Below are 19,873 nucleotides of genomic sequence, written 5' to 3'. Positions count from 1 at the left end.
TAGTTGTATGTCATAGGTTCACATCCTTCTAGTTGCTGTACGTGGGACTCGGCCTCACGTTGGACGGAGAAGTGGTGCCTCGGGGCGCTCCCGGGATCCGAACCCGGGCCGCCAGCATCAGAGCGCGCACACTTAACCGCTAAGCCACGGAGCCGGCCCAGAACTTAATCATCTTATAGCTTGAAGTTTGTACCCTATGACCAATATCTCCCCATTTCCCCCAACCTCCAGCCCCTGGCAACCACCATTCTATTCTCTGAGTTTGGCTTTTGCAGATTCTACACAAAGGTTAGAACATACAGTATTTGTCTTTCTCTGTCTGACTTATTTCACTTAGCATAATGCCCTCAAGGTCCATCCACACTGTGCAAAAGGCTGGATTTCCATCTTTTTTATGGCTGAATAATTTTCCATCGTGTGTGTGTGCACACATACACGGAATAAATCACATGTTCTTTATTCATTCATCCACCGACAGACATTTAGGTTGTTTCCATGTCTTGGCTACTATCTAACACTGCAGTGAACGTGTGAGTGCAGATTATCTCTTGGAGGTGATTTCATTTCCTTCAGATATATACCCAGAAGTAGGATTGCTAGATCATATGGTAGTTCTCTTCTTAGTTTTCTGAGGAACCTGCATAACATATCCTTAGTGGTTGGACCTATTACAGTTCCACCAGCAATGCACAGGGTTCCCATTACTCCACATCCTTGCCAACACTTATCTTTCATCTTTTTGATAAAAGCCATTCTAAGAGGTGTGAGGTGGTTTCACTGTGGTTTTGATTTGCATTTCCCAGATGATTGTGATGCTGAACATCTTTTCATGTACCTGTTGGCCATCTGTATGTCTTCTTTGGAAAAATGTCTATTCAAGTCCTTTGCCCATTTTTTAATCAGATTATTTTTTTTGCTATACAGAGTTGTACAAGTTCCTCATATATTCTAGATATTAATGCCTTATCACATACGTAGTTTGCACATATTTTCTCCCATTCTGTAGGATGCCTTTTAATTTTTCTGAATGTTCCTTTTGCTGTGCAGAAGCTTTTTAGTTTGATGTAGTCCCGCTTGTTAACTTGTTTACTTTTGCTTTTGTTGCTTGCACTTTTGGTGTCGTATCTAAAAAATTATTGCCAAGACCAATCTCAAAGATCTTTTCCCCTATGTTTTCCTCTAGTAGTTTTACAGTTTAGGGTCTTACATTTAAGTCTTTAATCCAAATCAAGTTAATTTTTGTGAGTTGTGTAAGATAGGGGTCCAATTTCATCCTTCTGCATGTGATTATTCAGTTTTCCCAACACCATTTACTGAAGACAATCCTTTCCCCACTGAGTATTCTTGGCCTCCTTGTCAAGTATTAATTGACCATATTTGCATGCATTTATTTCTGCAATCTAGATTCTGTCCCATTGGCATATGTGCCTATTTTTACGCCAATACCATACTGTTCTGACTACTACAGATTGGTAATAAAGTTTGAAAACAGGAATTGTGATGCCTCCTGATTTGTTGTTCTCTCTCAGGACTTCTTTGGCTATTCAGGGTCCTTTTGTGGTTCCACACAAATTTTAGGACTTTTTGTATTTCTGTGAAAAATGCCATTGAAATTTTGATGAGAATTGTACTGAAATCTACAGATGGCTTTGGGTAGTATGGACATTCTAACAATATTAATTCTTCCAATCCATGAACATGAAATATCTTTCCATTTATTTGTGTCTTTTTCAATTTCTTTCACCAATGTCTTGTAATTTTCAGTGTAGAGATCTTTCACCTCTTTGGTTAAATTTATTTCTAAGTATTTTATTATTTTTGATGCTGTTGTGAATGGAATTGTTTTCTTTTTCAGATAGTTCATTGTTAGTGTACAGAAACGCAACTGATCTTTGTATGTTGATTTTGTATCCTGCAACTTTACTGCAATCATCTATTAGGTCTAACAGTTTTTTGGTAGAGTTTTTAGGGTTTCCTGTACATAAGTTCATATCACCTGTAAACAGAGATAATTTTACTTCTTCCTATTTGGATGCTTTTTATTTCCTTTTCTTGCCTAACTGCTTTGACTAAGATTCCAGTGCTATGTTGAACAGAAGAAAGAGTGACGAGCACCCTTGTCTTGTTCCTGATCTTAGTGGGAAAGCTTTCAACCCTTCACTGTTGAATATGGTATTAGCTGTGGGTTTGTCATACATGAAAATAATGCTGCTACTAACATCTCCATTACCTCTGCACCCTTACGTAAACATTTCTGTAGGACAAATTCCAAAGAGTGAAACTGCTGGGTCAGAAGATGAAAATATAATCTATTTCGGTGTGTACTGCCAGACGGTGCTGGAAAAAGACTGTAACAACTTCTACTACCAACCTTCCCCTAGGCGGTCATAAAAACTAGATACCTAAATCTTAAATATCATAAGTTTTCTGCTCTCCCTCCCTTATCCCCTCATCTTTCTGACTCCCCATCCCTCTTCTCTTATCTTTATCAATTCCTTTTATGTTTTATTGTCATTTTACTATCTTCTTGAGTTGAAAGCTTTGCTAAGTTACTTTCAAATGTTCTGGTTTTCTAATTAATGCAGTGAAGTTGCAAAATTCCCCCAACAGATTTACAAGCAGTATACTACTGTCATTCATTTTGCTAAAAGGTATCATATTGGATTGTTCATACAGTGCATCTGGATTTTTTTTGTTATCATGTCAGGTGGGAGAGTCTAGTATTGCCTTCGGTCTGCAAATTCATTTCTGTCATTTCAGAAAATTTTTCTTACGTTGATTCTAACTATCTTTTTGGGTTCTATACTTTCCAGACATCAATAATCTTTCTGATAAACTCTTTTAGTCTAACATAGCTCTGATCTTTTCTCTAAATTCATTCATCTTTTTCCCCTGCTTTCACTGAGAGTATCTCAAGTCTTTCCTCCATGCCAGTGATTCATTTCTTTAGTTGGGCTTGGGGTACAAGATTTACCTCTTTACTTTAGATTATAAAACGAATGGTAGGTACACTACATCACAGGCCTTCTAGGCTACAGAGATGCAAAAGGGCACAAAAGAAACATAAATCCCGGCTCTCATGTAGGTTATATGGAAATGAAGAACAAGATGAATAAACAGTTAAATGGTAAGCATGTATGTATGTTTACAGTGCAAGGAGGGTTATAATTTTAAATATGGTAGCAAAAAAAGCATTCTTAGAAAACCCACTTCTGTTTCTTGGGTTTCATTTTCCTACAGACTAGGAGCTTTTTCTGAGGTTTGCATTTTCTTTTTCTTATTTTTCCTTTATAGTATATTTGCATAGCTGCAAAGCCATTTCTTTGCATCCTGCTCATGTTTAACATGGGAAGTGATATCTAAAACTTCTATTTGCTCTGTTATTTCTTCTTGAAACCTTTCCTACTCCATCTGGTATCAGTTGGTAGCCCCACCCCAGCAACAGTTTGATGAATAGGTGTTACTCTCAATTACTTTTCTGTAATCTGAGGGTATAAGGGTGGAAGAGAAAGAGGTTTCTTGTGGAACTTAGTAAATCCCTTCTGAAAAATCTGGGTTCTATACTCTTCTGAGCATATTTCTTTGAACGTCTCATGCTAGGGCTCACTTCATCAGCCAGAGAATGATCTCATGAGCTTCAATGCCTTCCAGTGCTCTGAAATGACAAGCCCTGGGGGACCCTTCCAATCTCTGCTGAGGTCCCAAGGACAACATATTCTCAAGGATTTTTCCTTAGCTTTTCCAAAAAGGATCTTATTCCCTTATTCAGCATCCCTCCAGATTGCAGAGGATTACCAAAAATTTGCAAGATTTAATTAACTCATCTTCTTACTGCTTCTGGGAGTTGGGGTGGGGTTAAAAATGGTGCTACATCTCAACAGAATCTTCTTTCTTTGACTGTCATTCTTTGTGGTCTGTACTTGAAGTTGAACTTCTTTATTTGGCTGTTGCTGCTGAACTGTTTTCCCCTTCATTTCACTAGGTAGTTGGGGTAGATGATCCAGATTTCACATCTACACTCAAAGGTCTCTGTTATGGGTTGAATTGTGTTCCCTGTCAAAAGATATGGTGAAGTCCTAATCCCTAGTACCTGTGTATTATTCAGAAATAGGGTCTTTGCAGGTAGAATCGAGTTAAGAAGAGGTCATACTGAATTAACGTGGGTCCTTAATCTAATATAATTGGTGTCTTTATGAGAAGAGAAACTTCGACACAGACACACAGGAAGAATGCTGTGTTACAACAGAGGCAGAGATTGGAGTGATACAGGTGCAAGCCAAGAACGCCAAGGATCACCGGCCACAACCAAAACCAGGAAGAGCCAAGAGAGGATTCTACTTAGAGTCTCAGAAGAAGCTTGCCTCTGCTGACACATTGATTTCAGACTTCTAGCTTCCAGAACTGAGAGAATAAATTTCTGTTGTTTTAAGTCACTCAGTTCGTGGCACTTTCTTATGACAGCCACAGGAAATTAACGTCTCTTATTCTTTACTTTTTTATCTTTCTGTGTCATGTCACTTCAAGTGTGTTTCTTGTTAACAGAATATAGAGCTGGACTTTGTATTTTCTGCCCAATCTCAAATCTTATTCTTTTTCAGGGGAATGTAACCAACTCACATTTATTGAGATCATAGATATTATTGGTCTAATTACTGCTAGTTCATTTCCTGTCATGCTTTATTAAGTTTACCTGCTGTTTCTTTTTTTTTTGCCATGAGGAATTTTTTTCTGTTCCTTTTTATTCTTCTGGTTTAAAAAAAGTATTATCCTCCATTGCTATCTTTCCTAACTTATACCCTTAAAATTAGACACATATATAAACCTCTATTTTCCCATATAGGTGAAGAAAAAGTCAGTCTCTGACCCATCCGCTCTTCTAGGCCAAATAAGGCAAGTTCTTCAGCATACTTTTACCTGTTCTCCCTCCCCAATAACAAAACCTCCCATGTTCCTTATAAAATTTTAGTTCCTGATATTTTTTCCACTATTACCTAAAGGAACATTCCATACATGTGACATCTCAGCATCAAGTAGAGCAGAGCAGTTGAGGACAAAGGGCTCTGGAGACAAAGGAGTCTAGTCTACCAGCTCTAGTCTAGTCTACCAGCTCTAAAACTTGGGAAATGTGGTGGGCAGAATGATGCACAAAAACGTCCATATCCTAATCCCCAGAATCTGTGAAGGTGTTACCTCACAGGGCAAAGGCACTCCGTAGCCATAATTAAGGTTAAGGACCTTGAGATGGGGAGATTATCCTGGATTATCCAGGTTGGCCTAAACTATTCATAAGTCCTTAAAAGCATATATAACCTTCCCTGACTGTAGAGAACTAGAGAGATGACAGCATGAGAAGGGCTCGGCCCAGAAGCCAAGGAATGCAGGAGGCCTCTAGAAGCTGGAAAAGGCGAGGACACAGATTCTCTCCTAGAGCCTCCAGAAGGAGCACAGCCCTGTGGGACTCTGAGACCCAATGAAACCCCTCCTGAACTTGTGACCTCCAGAAATGTAATCATAAATTTGTATTATTTGAAGCCACTGTGGTAATTTATTACAGGAATATTAAAAAACTGATACAGGAAGTTACTTAACCTCACTATGCCTCAATTTCTTATAACAAAAGGAAAAGTACCCACCTTATAAGATATGGTGAGGATTAAATAACATATGAAAGCACAGTGCAAAGTAAGTACCCAATACACATAAGCTTAAATTATTAAACAGTAATAATATAGCTCCAGTTTATAAAAAAGTAGCGAACTAGCTTGATATGCAGTCATTTCTCCATCAGTCTTTAGGAAAGCCACATCTCTTCCAGAAAATATCATTTAAGATTCACTGATATAAACCAGAAAAGTGTAAAAAAAGATGCTACATCTGGGATTTAAAAATAAACCCTATAGTTTAGTATGGAATAAATGTTTAAATTGAAGATGAAAATATATGTGAAATAGGGGGCAGGTACTCTGACTGGTCTGCTGGAGTCTATGAAACTGTCACATATATATGAATATTACAATAATCTCTGTTAGTGAATTCTCACAACGTCCAGAGTTAACCCAGGGTAGTAGGGGACAACCCAGAGTTGTCCCAGAGTGGACAGGGAAAAAAAACTCTTCTCTCCAAATTTCATTATATCAGTGTTATCAAGATTCTGATCCAACATCAATGTCAATGTTGACAAGCTGAGAATTAATAAAGTTGGGTTTGCCTCCTTGTAGTTCCACATCCCTTCTTCAGATATGGCAGATGGGACTAAGAACCACCAAAGGAAGGAAAAGGCTGCATAATACAGATGTCAGTACTGTTTTAAAAGACTTTTAACATAAAAAGAACAAGATTTGAGGATTCATTCAACTATGTCCATTCCCAATATGCATCTAGTAATGGAAAAAGAGAGTGCAAAGGGACTGTATGGGAATACTTTCTGCCGTTCTCACTATAGTGGGAATCTGCCTGGGCAGCTCCAGAAAGGCAGAAACTAGGATCAGGGTTATTAGAGATGGAATAAGATCCTGCTACATTTCTTTCACACATCCTCTGAGTTACTTATTCTGCTGCCTGAAGGAAAACTCCACTCACATTCTTTTCCCTTCCTGATAACTGGACATTAAAACAGAAAATACTTTTTAAATTAAACACATAAAAAAATAAAACTTACAAACAATCATCTGTGCTTTCTGCACAAAGACTGATAGTTTTCCCATCTCGGCAAACAATCTGCAGCATACAGTCTTTCGGCTTCCCATCTGGAGGCTGAACATCTACGAAAAAGAAGTAGAATAAAGGAATATTTATACGGTTTCTTTAAAAGGATTTCTTCTTACCTGACAGCTCAGATAAGCAAAAGACCAGTATTCAGAACATTTCAATTACAACACATCTTCCTCCTGCTCTACAGAACCAAAGATGAATCAACTCCATTCTAATTAAACTTCCTACAGGAAGAATGAGCAGGCCTCTTTGGAGGGCATTCCACAGATGGAGATGTACAGACGACCCCTTAGAAGAATAAGGCCTTAGAAGAATAAGCTCCACACAACGAAAATGTTACAAAGCATCAGATAAGAGAATACTTACTGCTTTTGTTCACAGGAAGCATCAAAATAGATCACTGCTTTAAAAGTAAATATCAGATTTTTGAAGTATCTCTGTGTACCAAGAAATAAGATCTATGATATGTGAGCCTAGTTTAGTAAGGATTTCAACAGCTGGTCCGTGGAGACTTGAGTTTCAAGAACTAATATATAGGGGCAAGATACCACAACACCAATGGTTATACAAGCAACTATCTCATATGTGACTCCTTAATTCAAGAACTAACATGAAGGGGCAGGATGTTACAAACATCAATGTTTACTACAGCAGACTCTTTATTCCAAATAGCAACAGAGGTACTAAAATGAACAGGAAAGTCTACCTATGCCATTAATTAGAAATACAAAAGTCTAAACTTGTTAAAAATCTATTCCTTTAAAATGAATATAAGGTATAACTACAGAAAACCAAGACATCATTGATTTTAAGAAACTAACTGGAGTTGTAATCAATAAGATGCCAGTTTCTGAGTCACAGAATCTATACTGCCTAGGGTGGCTCCATCCTTCTTGGGGTTCCCAGTACTCTGTTTCCCTAGTTCTCTACTACCTTCTCCATGAGAAAGGAAGGAATGTGGACTGATGGGTCTAACTCAGATGAGAAAATTAATTTGCCCCAAACATGGTTCAAGATCTAAGTGTCTGGGTCCCCACTGTGGTTACCTCTTCCCAGATGAAACACTTCTTTGGCCTGTTAATGAAAGTAGCATGGGTAAGGAAGAGGATTCAACGCCCATCAAGAACGGGGAAGGGTGGGGGCTGGCCCCGTGGCGTAGCGGTTAAGTGCTTGTGCTCCACTGCTGGCTGCCCGGGTTCGGATCCCAGGCGTGCGCCAATGCACCCCTTGTCAGGCCATGCTGTGGCGGCATCCCATGTAAAGTAGAGGAAGATGGGCACAGATATTAGCCCAGGGCCAATCTTCCTCAGCAAAAAAAAAAAAAAAAAAAAAAAGAGGAGGATTGGCATGGATGTTAGCTCAGGGCTGATCTTCCTCGGAAACAAAAACAAAAGAGAAGAATGGGGAAGGGTGGGGGCCAGCCCGGTGGCATAGTGGTTAAGTGCACGCACTCTCCCCTGCAGCGGCCCGGGGTTCGGATTCCAGGCGCGCACCAATGCACCGCGTGTCAGCCATGCTGTGGCGGCGTCCCATATAAAGTGGAGGAAGATGGGCACGGATGTTAGCCCAGGGCCAATCTTCCTCAGCAAAAAGAGGAGGATTGGTGACAGATGTTAGCTCAGGGCTGATCTTCCTCACAAAAAAAAGACCAAAATGGGGAAGGGTAGATGACAGAAGCTGGCCAAGACAGACGCACTTACCCCGACACTCGTGCCCCATGCGGATATTAATGCAGTCCACTGGCATGTGGACCTTATCCTCAACACTCTGCCGAGTTTGGTCATCATAATAGATCAAGTGACCATCTGACCACAGGTCAAACCAATTCTTCTTCCAGCGCTTCAAAATAGTACCTGAAAAAAAAAAAAAAGGCGAAACATTGGCCTTGAGCCAAAACTTTGTCCTCTAATTCACAGGGAACAGAAACAAAGAAAACTTTACTCTGGCCCCATAAGTACACCTGCATATAACTGCCCAGAGTAGTACATTCACATGGAAGTGAAAGCAGACCCCAAGGGCATGCACACCCACACTGTACCACGGCTGCATGCAGCACACAGAGATACTGAGAACGCTGCCAACTTAAAAGTCCCAAAACTGGAAAAAAAAAAAATCAAATAAAACCTTGATTTTGAGCTAATGAAACATGTTTAACAAATTCTCCATGTAGTATATCTTAACTTTCCCAGTAGTATCTAACTTTGCTAGACTGATCAGAAAATGTTGAACTGTAAAGTCTCCATATACAAATAACACCACCTTCCTCTTTTGGAAAAATATGTTTCTCTCTTTTTCTTGTAGGGCTTTCACACATACTCTTCTATAACATTCACCTTCCCTTAAAGCCCGCAGCTGGGAGGGTCCCCCTGCCTGAGGCAGACACAGACACTGGATACATCCACACCCCGGACACTAAATAAACCCAGGCCGAGGGCCTGACTCCTACCCTGCACGCATCCATCCTATACCTCACATGTCTCTATCAGTTTGAGTGAATTCATCCTTTCATTTGTAATCTTGGACTAGACATTTAACTTTATAAAACTCTAATTTCCTTATCAGCCAAAAGGGAAACCTAAAAGGCCAGTTTTCACTCCAAGTCATCCTTGCACCTTTCTCACACCCACACACTACCTTTTGTTCCTGTAGACCCCACCTTGTTCTTGGCCAATGTGCACAAATCCCATTCCATGTACTTCTTACGCTCCCACGTCTGCTAATGGTTTCAACCAAATATGTGACCCGTCGGCCTTCTGAATTTCTTTTACCACAATCAGGCACCCTTCTCGCTGAGAGGGGCAGCCACAGCCCTTGCACAAACTGATAAATAAGTGACACCCAGCATCCATTTGATTGGCAGCACCTGAGCTATGCAGAAACTACCAAATAGAGCCACCCAAACACAGACAGGTGGAATCACTGGGTTGGGGAGTTCTACCCAAGTATGCCACCTGCCATCAAAGCCCTGACTGCAGATTCCCAAATTAGGCTGTCCTCCAGAGTCCAGATACTGGGCCCTGAGGGTCTATGTGGCAACAGCAGGAAAATGAGTCATGGAGACAGCTTTGCACACATGTAACCACATGTGTATCTCTGCTGTTCTGTAACGCAGTGAATATAATACATCTCATCTCATTTTACTGTGATTGATACTTCTGCTTGCAGCAGAGGAAAACTAAGCCACACTTTGGGAGATGGGGAAATGGAATAAGTCTTCTGAATACACACTTTTGAGATAGCCATGGACCAGGACATTGGAAAGTCTGTACAACTTGTTCAAAGGACATCTATTTTGTGCACATCATCATGACAGGCACTGATGAGGAACACAAAATTGTTGAAAGGGTCACTGTTCTCTGAGACTGACAGAGCATTTATATTGAATTATGGAAAAAGGAAAGTTCACCCTCAAACAAGGAAGGGTGCAGTAGAGGCTAAGGAGAAAAACCAATGCACATCGGAAAGGCCAGGAAAGGAAGGCACATCTTCAAGGTCTGAGCAAAGTTCTCCATGTCCCCCTGACCATCTGGGGGAGGCTGTGATCACAAAATCCAAGACAAGGAAACTTACACAAAGATTGGAGCTAGACTCCAATATGCCAGGACTTTCTTTTTAAAGCCAGCATTACAACAGCTCTATCTATTCTTAGAATACAGGACTATCACAGACCTGGAAAGGACACCTGGTTCAGCTCTCGGTCTGGGAATGTAGAACTAATAACAGGACAGACAGGCTGAAGGCTTATCTCCTGGCAGAAAGAGTGTCAATGTCGAAATGAGACAGTCCTGAGTTTGAAAGTATCTTTGCTGCCCATAGTTAACACTTGGACAAATTACCTAATATACTGAACCTCAGTTTCTTCAACTGGAAACTGGTATAATGCCACCTACCTCACAGAACTGTTGTGAGAATTACATACTATATGCAAAATCTGTACAACAGGAACACAAACAAGCTTCATAAGCAATAGTTTTTATAAACTTTCTAAGGTATACAGTCCATTCTTCACTGCTCGTCTCAAGGATAACTAAGTTCTGAAGGTATACCTCAAATATAAATTCATAACTAAACAATAAACAATATAAACTACAGCTCAGTTTTTTGCTGTAGGAATAAATGACGTAGTCACTTCTCCCTTAACTCTGCTCTTTCTAGAAAGATGGGAGAATAATCTGCTTACTCTTTCTTCAACAGAGCTGGTTCTTCCTGCTTTAAAACACACTATGAATCCTACTTCAGGTGGCAGCCTCAGAGATAAGCAGACAGTGTATGAAAGATAAGCCCACAGAGATGAGTCTCAGGAACTGGATCTCCATCCCATAAATAAAGAATTGAGCCTCTTCTCCAGAGTCCTTCTGGAGATACAAAAGGTTTGGTTTTAGATAAACTCATTCCCTCAGGTCAAATCTTCATCCCTATAATTACAGACTCCAGGGACCTGCCGGGTAGTGTATCAGGTTAAGTGCCTGCACTCCGCTTCGGAGGCCCTAGGGTTCACAGGTTCGGATCCCATACACGCACCGATGCACCGCTTGTCAAGCCATGCTGCGGTGGAGTCCCATATAAAGTAGAGGAAGATGGGCATGAATGTTAGCCCAGGGCCAGTCTTCCTCAGAAAAAAGAGGAGGATTGGCATCAGATGTTAGCTCAGGGCTGATATTACTCACACAAAAAAAAAAAGACTCCAGTGTTTCAGTCACTGTTCAATCCCCAGATAAGACAGGTATTTCCCACAAAGAGAGCAGTACCTTCATGCTAATATATCAGCTGAGCTTGTCTGATTCAAGGAGAGCCTCAGGTCAGCCACTAATCATAAAGCAAGCTAGTAAGAAAAGAGAAACCAGCAGGGATTACCAATGTTCCCTGGTTCTTGTCAATGCAGCAACCAAGGAGCTCCGTGTGTGCAGAGAAACAGTTCACAGAGCTCTAAAACTTTCCAAGAGAAAATCCATGGCAAAAACACTAATCAGACTCTGCTATTTGTTTTTCAATGTAATCTGTTTCAGCAACAGAAATAAAGATGCGGCCTAAGGCAACATTAAACCTAGTCCAAGGGGCTCACGTCCTGTACTTACTCTGTCGCAGCAACCATCCACTCTTCACAAACGCCATCTTTTCACCTATAGGAGAAGAAACAGGCAGGTTCAAAATTACACCTAAAAGACAGAATGGGCCGTATGAGTTTTTACTCACAACACTTCTGATGCCAAATGTGTAGGGCTTTTCTAATCAACAACCAATTCTCCCACTCTCAGGACACAAACTGGATACTACTGATTCAATTTGATTTTGACACTACCTACCTGCAGTAAGCATCAGACCCCATGGGTTAAGGGTTCAATTCCATAGAGTACTCCCACTTTAGATGTCTTGGGCCCTCCCATACTTCAGACTTATAAATTCCCATGACCCCCTCCTCAGATTCGATAATTTGCTAGAATGGCTCACGGAACTCAAGAAAGCACTTTACTTACTATTACCTGTTTATTAGAAAGGATACAACTGGGGAACAGCCAAATGGAAGAGATACATAGGACAGGAATGGGGAAATAGTACAGGGCTTTCATGACCTCTCCAGGCACACCACCCTCCCAGCACCTCTACGTGATCATCAATTAGAAGGTCTTGGAACCCCGTCATTTAGGGGTTTTTAAAGAGGCCCCATTAGAAAGTTCTAACCTTCTAATCACAAGGTTGATTCCTGTGGTCACCAGCCCCATCTTGAAGTTACCTAGGGGCCCACCAAGAATCATCTCATTAGCATAAACTCAGGTATGGCTGAAAGCGGTTTATTCTGAATAACAACACCTTTATCTCTCAGGAAATTCCAAGGGTTTTACCAGTTCACATGTTGGTTCTTATACAATAAAATCACAGCCATCTGGTCTAATTCTCCACCCTCATCCCTTTCAGTGTCAAGCGAGGAAGGGACCAAAGCCATTTACCTCACTGGCCCCTGGCATTTACCAAATACCTCCTCGGTGGGGCCAATATAACCTCTCCCCCCCCCACCTCCCACTCGAGGCTTTAGCCTCAACACCCTGCCCACCTAAGTCTAACTTCACTCAACAGACATAAAGCAGCCCCAGGACCACTAAGATTTAGCTCTGTGGAGGACTTGTGGCTTCTCCTAACATGTCCAATGTCCTGGGGCTCTGAGGTCCAGCTGCCTCAGCTTTGTCCCTGGTGTGCCCAGTCAACTTTACACAGCGCAGTCAGGTGTGCACTGGTGTCAGCAGGCGGAGCAGCCAGGTCAGAGATGAACACTAGAGTCATTAAGAAAAAGTTTGATAAATTTAACTCCATAAAAATAAAATTCTGAGTGCCCAAAAAAAAAGGTCAAGGGGCCCAGCCCCGTGGCTGAGTGGTTAAGGTTCCATGCACTCCGCCTTCAGCGGCCCAGGTTCAGACACTGGGCACGGACCTACTCTACTCACCAGCCAGGCTGTGGTGGTGTCCCACATATAGAGTAGAGGAGGACTGGCACAGATGTTAGCTCAGGGCTAAGCGTCCTCAAGCAAAAAAAGAAGATTGGCAACAGATGTTAGTTCAGGGTGAATCTTTCCCGGCAAAAAATTAAAAAATTTTTTTAAAAAGGTCAAAAAGACCAATAAAAGATTAAGAAAAAACATTTACAACCATACAGCAGCAAGGAGCTAATTTTCTTCACTTACAAAGCTCACATATAACAGAAATGGCAATGATTTAGCAGTTTACAGAAAAAGAAACATGCATGGGCAAGAAACTCATAAGATACCCAATTTCTCTCTCAAATCAACTTACAAAATTCAAAACACAAGTTAACAATATTATCTATCAGAGGGACACAAATGAAAAAATCTACGATACCCAGGAAGGAGAAAGTGTGATGGCAGGAACGAAAACTGCTGCGACCTTTTGGGAGAGGAATTTGACAATATCCGTCAAAATTTTAAATGTTCATACACTCTGATCCAGCAATTTCACCATTACTGGGAACACAGCTCACTGACGCAGGTGCAGAGGTTCACCAACATGTAGGTATATTCACTGCAACGCTACTTATACTGCACAACACTAGCCCCAACCTAAGTGCCCACAACAGAGGACTGCTTAATGGGCACCTGCACACGGCACAGGTCATGGTGCAGATAGGAAAGGAATGAGGTAGAATGGTGTGTGCTGATAAGCACACAGAGCTGATACCTGCACAGGTGTTTTCTGAAATGAATCATAAAGACTGTTAACAACGTGTATCTCTGAGGAGAGGAATGAGGCAATGCTGTGTGTACATCAGAAAAGAAGATGACTATTCGGTCCTATCACACCTTTCTGTACTATCTAAATTTTTTTAACAATTTGCATGTATTATATCCTTTTATTTTTTTTGAAATAAACAGATATTATTTGGAGGCTGAGATTATGGGCCACTTTTGTTTTCTACTTTAGCACTTCTAGGTATTCTCTTTAAGGCACTAAGGTTTGGAAGGTGAGCAAAAGCCCAAGTGGGCACCTCAGAAGAACAAATGAGTCCCCCTCATTTAATTTTCCCCACATTGAAACATGGCTGAATTCTCATCTCTCTCCAAACCTTTAGAAAAAGAGCTCCACAAGCTCTAGTCATTCTATGTTCCAGCATCTCCAAAATCTTGTACTCTGAAGGTTCTTAATCTCCTTGCAAGTTCTGCCAACTCATGCTGTCTGTCCTCACCAAGAAAGGAAAGGAACAGGGCTGGCCTCGTGGCGTAGCGGTTACGTGCGCGCACTCTGCTGCTGGCGGGCCGGGTTTGGATCCCGGGGCGCGCACCGATGCACCCCTTGTCAGGCCATGCTGTGGCGGCGTCCCATATAAAGTGGAGGAAGATGGGCACAGATGTTAGCCCAGGGCCAGTCTTCCTCAGCAAAAAGAGGAGGATTAGCGTGGATTTTAGCTCAGGGCTGATATTCCTCACAAAAATAAAAAAGGAAAGGAAATAAGTTCTTCATCCTTCCCCATCCTTCTCCCATGCATTTAGGTGCTCAAACATACAGTCCCAGGGAAATTAGATCCAGAAAGTCAGTATCTTCCCTTTCTCCCAGTGGATGTGCATGCTGATCACTGCTGCAGGCAGCCACCTTCTGCCACGAACTGTCCTGAGAGCAGCTAAATATAGAGACAACAGAGCTGACTCTGCGGAGCCACTGACTCAACCATCCTGGAAACCCATCCGAATCCAAGGCTTTCCGCTAAGCAAAATGATAGGTTTCTTTACTATTTAAACTGGGTTGAACTGGTTTCCTGCAGCTTGTAGCCTAAAACAGTCATCTACTTGCAAAAGAATTTGAGGCAGTGAAATAATACCATCATATTTTCATTCTAGAAATATTCTTTGAGCATCGAATGTGTGCCCAGCCTTGTAGTAGGCACTAAGGATACAGCAGTGACCAGGCCAAAGTCCCTGCTCTCATGTAGCTCACACTCTAGCAGAAGAAACAGGTTAAACCCAGAAATTAAAAAGACAAGCAATGGAGTGTTATAGATGGCATCACATCTCTACAGAGATGTGCTGATCTCAGAACATAAAACTGGAAGGGTATGTAGCATGCACTCATTCACACCAAATCCTGGATATTTACACTAAAACTTCCTACCATCGTAATTTGAATTCTCAGTTTGTATTTCATGTGAAAAAGAAAATATCTAGGAATAGGCTAAAAATTATTTGTAGGTACTGGGAGCTACCTAGTTATAATACAGATATAAAAACTGACTGAAATGTTGCCATACAACTTTGCTGGTACCTTATGAACTGGTGCTTCTGGAACTGAGTGAACAGTATAAAAATGTAGAGCAATAAAAAGGAGTTTCTTGAACTTTTACAGTAAATTTTTTAAAATCTCTAATGATTCTTGATACTGTTTTGGCTGTATTTGCTGTCATTCATAATAGTCAAAATGTCAGACTAGAGTAACATCGAGATTAAAAACAGCTTCTTTTTTTTTATTTTTTTTTTTGGTGAGGAAGATCAGCACTGAGCTAACATCTGCCAATCCTCCTCTTTTTGCTGAGGAAGGCTGGCCCTGGGCTAACATCCATGCCCATCTTCCTCCACTTTAGATGGGACGAAGCCACAGCATGGCTTGACAAGCGGTACGTCGGTGCGCGCCTGGGATCTGAACCCCGGGACGCCACAGAGGAGTTCACGCACTTAACCGCTACACCACCAGGCCAGTCCCTAAAAACAGCTTCATTTATTCAAAGGTTTTTAAGATTCTGAGTTCAACAATTTTACATGCCTGTAAGATTAGCAACAACACTAGCACCACGAAGATAAAGAGTTAAAAAGAGAGTTTCAGGTAAAACCTTAAGGACCTAGAGATTTCCTATTATCTGATCATCATCTACTAATTGTATGGATCAGCATCTGGGTTGCCTATGTTTTCTTTGGTGTTTCCTTGGGGTGAGGATGGGATTCTTTTACTTTTCTAGTAACTGCAGCTCAAGAGATGCCAACAAGAGGAAACTGAACAGCTCACTTGGGAATCAATTCCAGGCTACTTGAGTCAAGATTCAAAAAGGAAAAAACACAAAACTTCTACATCTAAAGGACAACATCATAAACATCTTTGGTGTGCCTATATAAAATAGTTTAAAACTACTAGAGAAAGGCAAAACTAGCTTCCTACAACAAGGTAGAAAGAAACTTACACTAGAATTAGCAACAGTAACTCATGACTTTTTAAAAAGGGTAATTCTTCTGCAGACTCAAGTAGCTCCTTATCTGGTATCATCCCGTCTACGTTTAGTCATTACACCAACCAATCTCACATGTACCCCAGTACCCAGATTTTTATCTCTAATACTGGTCTCCTCTCCTAAAAGGAGCCAGTGCTCCTTGAAAGTGAGCCTGGTTACAATCTAGGGACAGGATACTTCAAGATATGCCTAGGATGTCCTACTGTCAAAACACAAAGATGCTTTCAGGAATGCCTTTTAGAAAGGATAAAGAAGACAACCAGCTGAAGAAAGGGCATCAAATGGCCAAATCGTGACAACATGACTGCCAAATTGAAAATAATAATTATAGTTCATTAGAACCAATGAGGCTGAAAGGCATCCTAAGTATAAAATGATGATTAAAAAGCATACATCACTGGGGCCTGCCCGGTGGCGCAAGTGGTTAAGTGCACATGCTCCGCTGAGGCAGCCCGGGGTTCACCGGTTCGGATCCCGGGTGCGCACCGACACACTGCTTGTCGAGCCATGCTGTAGTGGCGTTCCATATAAAGGAGAGGAAGATGAACACGGATGCTAGCTCAGGGCCCGTCTTCCTCAGCAAAAAGAGGAGGGTTAGCATCTGATGTTAGCTCAGGGCTGATCTTCCTCACAAATAAATAAATAAATAAAAATAAAAAGCATACATCACTATAGAATGTCTTAGAGAAAACACATACCTTCCAATGTGAGATCAATTTCACACAACTGGGCAGGGAGGGAAGTTAAAAAAAGAGCTGAAACATTTTGATTTGTATAATATCTTCCTCTCACTGGATAATTCAAATGGTTATTGCATTAATGATAGATATTTTTTGTGTTTACTGTCTAAGATGTTAGGATTTCTTTTTTAAGACACAGACTTCTGAGTTAAGGATACAAGTGTACTGAAACTTAGGCAACAGAGAAGACTATAAGAACAGGCTTCAAACCAGCCTAAAACTTAGACTGCTGGGAGGCAATCACTCCCAGAAACGAACCTGGCATTCACACCTTCAGGAATGCCATGAGTTTGGTTATTTGCACTTGCTGGGCAGGCACTTACAGCCAGTCTCCAGAAAAGTCAGAAGAAACCAAGAGGATATTCAAGTTCCATGATAATGGGATCATCACTCAGATCAGGCAATATTGTCAGCCACCGGGCATCTTCTTGGGGGACTGAGGTCAGGGCATTTTGTCATCTAGCAGAGTCCAAAAGGTAGGCAGTCATCTGAGTGCAAGAAAATAGTTCTTTATCTCCACAGGTGTCCTTCGTCTGTGTCTACTAGCCTCTTCTGTCAGGCACAACCTTGGTGTCACCACCACCACATGGAGCATATTGCCTCATCAGCCTCAGTCTTCAGCAGCAAGAGCACCCTTGCTCCTGGCTCCTGACCCATAAGCAACATGTAACACAACACAGACCTCCACACTGGGCCGTATAAATAAGATACACCAACGGCAACAAGTCCTTAAACAAGCAGCTGCCATCATCTGCTCCTTAAATGACCCACCTCACCTATGCTGGACCACAGCTAAATCTTTCTATCTAGAATCTGTCCCCTGCTGGGCTCCTACAATGTATCCTGAACCCTGACCATAAAGCAAAGGAAAAGGGGACATTGTCTGTCACTCAGCTTACAGAGCACTCACATGCCACTGCCTAAAACAGGTACCCTACTCATCAGCCTAGACCAATTCCTGATCCTGGATCCTGCTAGCCTGCCCTGCCTTGAAGCTACCTAGGACCAGTGCTCAGAGGGAAAAAACAATAAAAGGCAGACTTTAAACATCCATCTTTCCATTTTTCCCTCTATATTACATAGAAATATTACATATTCCTGGAAAATACATATTTCTTGTCACTAAAGACTACAGTTCAGAGGAGAGTTATTTTCAAAGAGAGAAGACACAACAGTGACATTAAAATGAGGATCCAAGACAAAACATATACCAGTAACGTCAAGATCACACGTGCCGGTGACTGCTTTGCTATTTCCAACATGAACGATAAGGAGCACAAGCAACTAACTCTGCCTCCTCCTGAAATGCAACTAAATGCGAGTTAAGGGGAAAACAAGGCGTAAAGCCACAAAGACAAAGAGAACAGCAGCAGAGACAAAAGCACATGAGATGCTAACAACATTATGAAAGCTCTAAAGCAAATGGACAAGCAGTAACTAACATAAAATGCAGCTTTCTCCGCTTTTCATGTGCTAACAAGAAGCCAAAACACAGCAAGCCAACCCCAGCCACAGAACACTGGAAAGATTCACAAACTGGAGGTAGGAGACAGTAATTCTGAAGGTGGGGAAGAATATCAGAATTTATTGAAAGTCTTTAAGAAGAGGCAGTAGGCCCTCTACACCTCGAGGCAACTACCATCCCCAGTCCTGAGGACTTCCTTTCTGGAGAAGCTGAAACAGAGGCTCTAGTCTTGGGGACACCAGGCACAACTCAGACTGGGAGTGAGATGCCACACTTAGAAGAGTAACAGAGGGGCCAGCCCAGTGGCATAGCAGTTAAGTGCGTGCACTCCTCTGAGGCGGCCCAGGGTTTGGATCCCTGGTGCACACCGACGCACCGCTTGTCAAGCCATGCTGTGGCAGCATCCCATACAAAGTGGAGGAAGATGGGCACAGATGTTAGCCCAGGGCCAGTCTTCCTCAGCAAAAACAGGAGGATTGGCAGATGTTAGCTCAGGGCTGATCATCCTCACCAAAAAAAAAAAAAGAAGAGTAACAGAGTAAGTGAAAGTCCTCAACTCCCTGTCCTCTTCCTTTACTTACATCCCAGACTCTAGCTCTGGCAAAGGGCACAGCCCAAGAGGAAACGCTCATTGATACTGACAGTTGGGAGGTTCTTCAATAAAAAAGCCAGTCTCTGCCTAACATTCTACAAGAAAGCTCACCAAGTGATAATTTTAAACAAACACAGACTTTCAATCAGTTTTTTAGTAATCTCTCTTAAACAGGAATAGATAGCATGCACCATCAGACATTTAAGGAAAGTCCAGTAAAAGACAGAGATGAAAAGAAAAGAAAAAAGAAAAACAAAAACCTCACAGGAATCACAGACAGTACAAGGAGCAAAAGAAAACTTAAAAAAACAAAAAAACTATTATTAGAGAAACAATACACGATATTGTATCCAAAAATAAAAACAGAACGTTCTAAAACAGGAACATTCAGATCTCTTAGTTAAAAATGATAACTAAAAATTTTTGTGTGTGTGAGGAAGATCAGCCCTGACCTAACATCTGTCGCCAATCCTCCTCTTTTTGCTGAGGAAGACTGGCCCTGGGCTAACATCCGTGCCCACCTTCTTCCACTTTATATGGGACGCCGCCACAGCATGGCTTGACAAGGGGTGCATCGGTGCACACCCGGGATCCAAACCTGCGAACCCTGGGCCACGGCAGCGGAGCACGCACACTTAACCACTACGCCA

The 19,873-nt window shown here is 41.6% G+C and overlaps 1 protein-coding gene across 6 annotated transcripts in view; it reads right to left on the bottom strand.

Moving 5' to 3' along the window:
• PLEKHB2 (pleckstrin homology domain containing B2) overlaps positions 1-19,873 on the bottom strand; it is a 194,737-nt gene that overhangs the window by 169,829 nt on the left and 5,035 nt on the right. For 5 of the 6 annotated variants that reach the window (XM_087434993.1, XM_087434991.1, XM_087434994.1 and 2 more), the window contains exons 2-4: positions 11,787-11,831; positions 8,412-8,564; positions 6,659-6,761 (exon numbers count right to left, since the gene is read on the bottom strand). In XM_087434993.1, coding sequence (XP_087291119.1) covers positions 6,659-6,761; positions 8,412-8,564; positions 11,787-11,823 — 293 coding nt within the window. In that variant the 5' untranslated portion in view covers positions 11,824-11,831. Of the gene's footprint in view, positions 1-6,658; positions 6,762-8,411; positions 8,565-11,786; positions 11,868-19,873 lie in introns of all 6 variants that reach the window. The other variant, XM_087434992.1, reaches the window with a different exon arrangement.

This window comes from Ceratotherium simum, chromosome 9 (genome assembly GCF_057802395.1).
Source record: "Ceratotherium simum simum isolate JZ-2026a chromosome 9, ASM5780239v1, whole genome shotgun sequence".
Taxonomy (NCBI): Eukaryota; Metazoa; Chordata; class Mammalia; order Perissodactyla; family Rhinocerotidae; genus Ceratotherium; species Ceratotherium simum.
The sequence above is the reverse complement of the archived record's forward strand: the minus strand, read 5'-3'. Positions and strand labels throughout refer to the sequence as shown.